Genomic DNA, 5,243 nt, shown 5'->3' with positions numbered 1-5,243 from the left:
CACTGCCTGATGATGTTGCCTTTTCATGGGCTTATGCACTCATCTCCCTAGAGAGACCACAAACTGTCTTTCCTCTTGTCGCAGAACCTGGCTCAGGGCTGGGCCTGCAGAAGGACTAAATGGATGCATGTCAGACTGAAGGCAGACAGTGTGGTTCACTGGAATCTGCGTCATGGCCTCCAGAGCCAACCAAGGAGGCGCCATCATGCCCTCCGTGTACTCTCCCACCTGCCTAACTCAAGCCAGGCAAGAAAAGCCAAGAAATTTCAGAAAGTAAAATAAAAGTTCTCTTTTATTGTAAAAAAAAAAAAATAAACCCATTCACACACATCCACAGACACACTCCCACACATCCCATTTATTGCATTCCAAGGTAGACTTCCACAGCCACACAGCAATCAACGCAAGATGCTCTGCGGAAGCCCCCCCGATTTTCTTCACCTCCAGAGACGACACACGAAAAGGCAGCGGACCCTAGTGAGGGATGGGAGGTGGGGGGCAGCCAGGGGCCCAAGTCCCCATCCCCACTCCTTCTCCCAGCTATATACATCTACTAGACACAAATGGACATGTGTACACGTGCACACCCACACTGACACCTCCATGCACGAGTGTGGCATCACCTCACAGAATACTGGGATTGGCAGGCCTAGAGGAGGGGTCTGGAAATAGCGGGCAGCCCTGGCGAGCCCCATGAGGCCTGAGAGCAGTCAGTGGGAGGGAGTCTACTGGCAGGCACCCTGCCCCAAATGGGTGTCCCAGACCCTGCCTTCATGAATGCAGCAGGCCCCAGAGACTAAGGGCAGAGAAATATGCCTCAAAATGAATGACTGTCTTTTTGGCTTCATGGGCTTCCTGAAGAGACGGACCCTTAGCGTATATCTCAAAGGGATGGAAGATCTGGGCAATCCCCACCCCTCTGTCTTTTCACCCATGCCAGAAAGTCACGATAGGTTTTCATATTATTCCTGGGTCTGGGACCTGTGCGCCCAGGAGTGGTGGGCCACTGAGGCCTCTGAGCAGCGGGGCCAGGCCTGTCCTTACAGAGTAGTATTTGTAGCTCCTTGGCACCTGGCTTCACCACCATCCTGGAGGAATGATATTAGTTAGGGCCATGGATCATCTAAAAATGTAGCCCTGGTTGAGCTAAACTGGAGACCAACCCATCTGCCTTAAAGACTGAGGAGAAAAAAAACAACAAAAAAAGCATTGCTTCCTCAGCCTGAATTCAAGACGTGTTTCTCCACCCCAGGCGAAGTCTTCCTGGGCAGTTGGTCTGTGCTCGCCTGGTGTTCTAGGGGCTGGGGGCCGTCTCTGGAGCTGTAACACCCAATGCCCACGGTGCCTCCCACACCCCAGGCTAAGTGCTGTGGCACCTGCAGAGCTGTCAGGAGGAGGCAGGGCATGGTAGCGTGCTCTTCCTTGAGGAAGGAAGGAAGGAAAGTGTCCAAAGGGCCAAGTCCCTGTCCCCCTTCCTGTCCCGCTCTTGGCCTCCTCTGTGGCCCTGCAGCTAAAACATGACCTCCTCGCAGCTGCCGTAATCACTCTCCACCATGTCCGAGCCCTCGTAGTGCAGCGGGCGACCTGGTGGGCAGGGAACCACCTCACAGTCCGCGTAGGAGGGCTGGGCCACACTGAGCCGGACGCTCACCCGTTTGTAGGCCCCTTCGGTGGGGTAGAGGGGGCCCCCGGGCTGCAGCAGGTGAGAAGGGTAGTAGCTGATGGCTGTGTACTCATTGGGGCAAGGGCTATGTGGACGTTCCCTCGGGTCTGGGCTGGGGGGCTGCAGGGGCAGGAAGTCCTCCAGGTTCTGGTTGCTATATCGGGGTGGTATGGGGGCCCGCTTGTTAGCTGACTCCAGTGGGAAGGGGAAGCCTCCATAGAGAGCAGGTGGCTCAGGGTCCGCAGGAGGAGGTGGACCACGATGGGGTGAAGCTGGCATTGGGCCTTGGATCACCTCGTACCGGGGATACTCCTGAAGCTCAGCTGGCGCATAGGAAGGGGCCCAGAAGGTAGCTTCTGCCGGGTACACTGGAAAGAAAAGACGAGACAATCAGTTCAAAGCCCTCCAGGATTTCTTCCCAAACTCTGACCAACAAGTGACCGTGAAAGATGGGGTGGAAGATAAAGATGAGGAGGCCACAGCAGAGAGGGGGAAGAAGATGCTAGGAGGGTATGCGTTAGGGATGGCAAAGTCTGGGCAGTGGTGAACTGGAGTGCTCATTTGGCAGGTAGGAATCAGGGTTCAGAAAGGGCCATAGACTAGAAAAGACCCAGATTTTACAGATGAGGAAACTGAGTCCCAGAGAAAGACTTAATGAGTAAGGAGGAGAGACAGGATTCAAACTGAAGTGTCCCTTCAACTACAGGATACACGCTGCTTTTAGATCTGCCCTTGTTCCAACCAGGGCTCCTACCCCAAAGGCCAGAGTGAGAAGAGGGATGAGGGGGCTGGGTCCTGTCACAGCCCGCTTCCCCTTAGGGATGTTTAGGAAACCAGATTTCAGAGGGCTGAGGCATTGGCTTTTCCAGTCAAATCCACCTTGGCCAGAGACCTAGAGACGATTCCAGCTTCCATGTCAGAGGCTGGGCAGCATCTGGGAGCAGGGCTAGAGGCAAGAAAGATCCAGGCCACATTCTCTGGAGGACCAAGACCAGCCTGGGCTCCTGGCATAGTTCCCCCATTCTCCTAATATTACTCCAACTCCACATTTCCCTTTGGAGTGGAGCCCTGCAGGAGGCACATGAGCTAACCCTGAAGCAAAGAGCAGGAGATAAAAGAGAAGTGTGTCCTTTCCCAAGGAGGGACAGAGAAATGAGGTGTCCAGGCCAGAGGGAGGGGGGTGGTAGCACAGGAAGACTACAAGGATGACCACCACAAGCCCAGCATTTACTAGTGGGGAAAAAGACACCCTGACCCCTACCCTAACCACCCACAGACCATCATCCCCTCATGCTATAGGGGAAACGGAGAGTGCCAACCCCCGAAGGAACTCCTCTAAGCAAAAAAGCTTCCAGACCCTTGGAGAAGCCCATTGTGGTCCCCCTTCCACCCTCCCTAGACACCCCCAGGGCGGGGGAGCCACTGACCCATCTCTTCTCCAGCCCAGGTGCTCTTGATGATGGACTCATTGTCTGAGTTGGAAGGGGGTGCAGCAGGGGGGAGGTTGGGGGCCACACTGCACACAATCATGCTTCGCTGCCTCTGGCCAGGCCCAGGCCCAAAGGTGAGGAACTCGGGGGCCACCGACACCTTGTGGGCCTCGGGCCCTGCGCAGTCCAGGTTGTTGTGGGAGCCGGTGTCCAGAGGGTTGAGCTCAATGGGCATGGTCTGAGTGTCCACCCCGACGCTCTTGGCAAAGAGGTCAGGGTCATCCTTGGCCACAGGCCTGTGGGTCTTATCTGGGTGGCAGTAGTAGCAAAGGACCGTGAAGACGATGATGATAAGCACAGCGCACACTACCCCGACAGCTATCACCTTAATCTCCTGCTGCCCATAGCCCCGCTCTTGGTGGGCCGTGGTCTGGGTCGTGGTCTCACAGGGCCCGTCTGGACACTCGGCCGTCTCCTCACACCTTGGGAGAAAGGAGAAGTGAGGTCAGGGGACTTCCCATGAGCAGACTTCATGCCCTCACCTGCTATGTTCTGTGCCCTCAAAAGAGAATTCACCTCTTCTGTGAAGCCCACCCTGGTTCTTCTCAGGTGGGAGTGAGTTCTCCTTCGTCTGATCTCACTGCATTTTCTCATCTTTTTATGGATAGGAGTGGGGAAAGGGCCTGTGATCTCACTGGGATAGAGAATTCCTAAAAGGAAGTGTTCCACCAATGTAGGCTGTCACATTCTCTGCACTTTGTGGTCTGAGACCATTGCCTAGAGCAGTGATGGGCAAACTACGGTCCACGAGCCAGATGAGGCCCCCTCAAATGTTCTATCGGGCCTCCTGACATTATTCCTAATCTGACGAATACAACGAGTAGGATATGATACAATGAAACTTCAAAAGAGCTGCCTTAGAAACAGACTGACAAGAGCATTTCCTTTCCTTTGGCCCCCTTCTTTAAAAAGTTTGCCCATCACTGGCCTAGAGCACTGAATAGTGTTAAGTGGCCCATCTGGGGTCATACAGACAGGATGTATTTCAGAAAAAGAACTTGGATCTTTGTTGTTCAGTCATGTCTGACTCTTGGTGACCCCATTTGGAGTTTTCTTGGCAAAGATACTAAAGTGGTTTGCATTTTCTTTTTTGCCTCATTTTACAGATGAAGAAACTGAGGTCAATAGGGTTTAGTGTCTTGCATGCAGTTAGCAAGTGTATGAGTCTAGATTTGAACTCAGAAAGAAAAGTATTCCTGACTCTATCCACTGAACCACCCACCTACCCAGAGGACTTGGGCTTTATTTTGAGGCCAGTGTTATCCATTCTTTCATATTGCCTTTTTCTCTTTTTATAGAGTCGGCTTTACATTTCTCTTGGAGCTCTGACACATACTGGCTCTGTGCATGACCCTTGGCACTTAACCACTCGATGCTCGGGACAGTTCTCCAAGACTAAGCTTAGAGAAGATAGCAGCCTACCCTGGTGCGGGAAGCACCATACTAGGAGGAAATCCCAGGTCTGATCCCTATCTCACTCTAGGTACTTATCTTATCTCTCCCTACTAGACTATGAACTCATCTCATTTATTTTTCTATCATCCTCTGCTGCTTTGCACCTACAATAAGCACTTAATATTCCGTAAATGAGTCTAGAGTTCTCCTAGAGAATGGAGATCTGAACTCTCACTTCCTGAGTCTAGAACTTTGTCCACTGAACTACCGCCCTGACCTGTGTAGGACCAGATGAGGGGGAAACCCTTTTGTACCTCAATGAAGTAGTGCCTGGCTCCAGCTAGAGTCCAAGAATCAGGAAAAGTGGAAAGAATGTTGGCCATGGAGCCAAATGTCCCAATTCTACCAATAGCTCACTGTGTGACCTCAGTTTTCCCATCTGGAAGCTGAGAGGGTTGGACTAAATTGTCTCTAAGGTACCTACCAGGTTTAATCCATTCTAAGTTCTTTATTCTAAGGTCCCTTCCAGCTTTCATGGTCTATATTCTAAGGTCATTTTCATCTTTTTTTTTAATCATATGTTCTAAAGTCCACAGTTTTAATATTCTGTTTTTGCTCTCTTGTTTTCCACATCCTAACACAATGCTAGCCATACAGGAGATGTTCGGGGACTCCCAGGCCTGAGAGTGCTGGGA

General features: G+C 52.1%; 1 protein-coding gene across 1 annotated transcript; it reads right to left on the bottom strand.

Moving 5' to 3' along the window:
* Nucleotides 1-1,510: 1,510 nt before the first annotated feature.
* On the bottom strand, nucleotides 1,511-3,575 carry LOC123256364 (protocadherin Fat 2-like; the record flags this gene model as incomplete). Its single annotated transcript, XM_044684996.1, has 2 exons — nucleotides 1,511-2,031; nucleotides 3,091-3,575. Coding segments are annotated over 2 exons (1,006 nt in total), but the record flags the coding sequence as incomplete, so codon positions are not given.
* Nucleotides 3,576-5,243: the final 1,668 nt, after the last annotated feature.

This window comes from Gracilinanus agilis, unplaced genomic scaffold (assembly GCF_016433145.1).
Source record: "Gracilinanus agilis isolate LMUSP501 unplaced genomic scaffold, AgileGrace unplaced_scaffold58147, whole genome shotgun sequence".
In the NCBI taxonomy this organism is placed as follows: domain Eukaryota; kingdom Metazoa; phylum Chordata; class Mammalia; order Didelphimorphia; family Didelphidae; genus Gracilinanus; species Gracilinanus agilis.
This window is presented reverse-complemented; position numbering and strand designations above follow the sequence as displayed.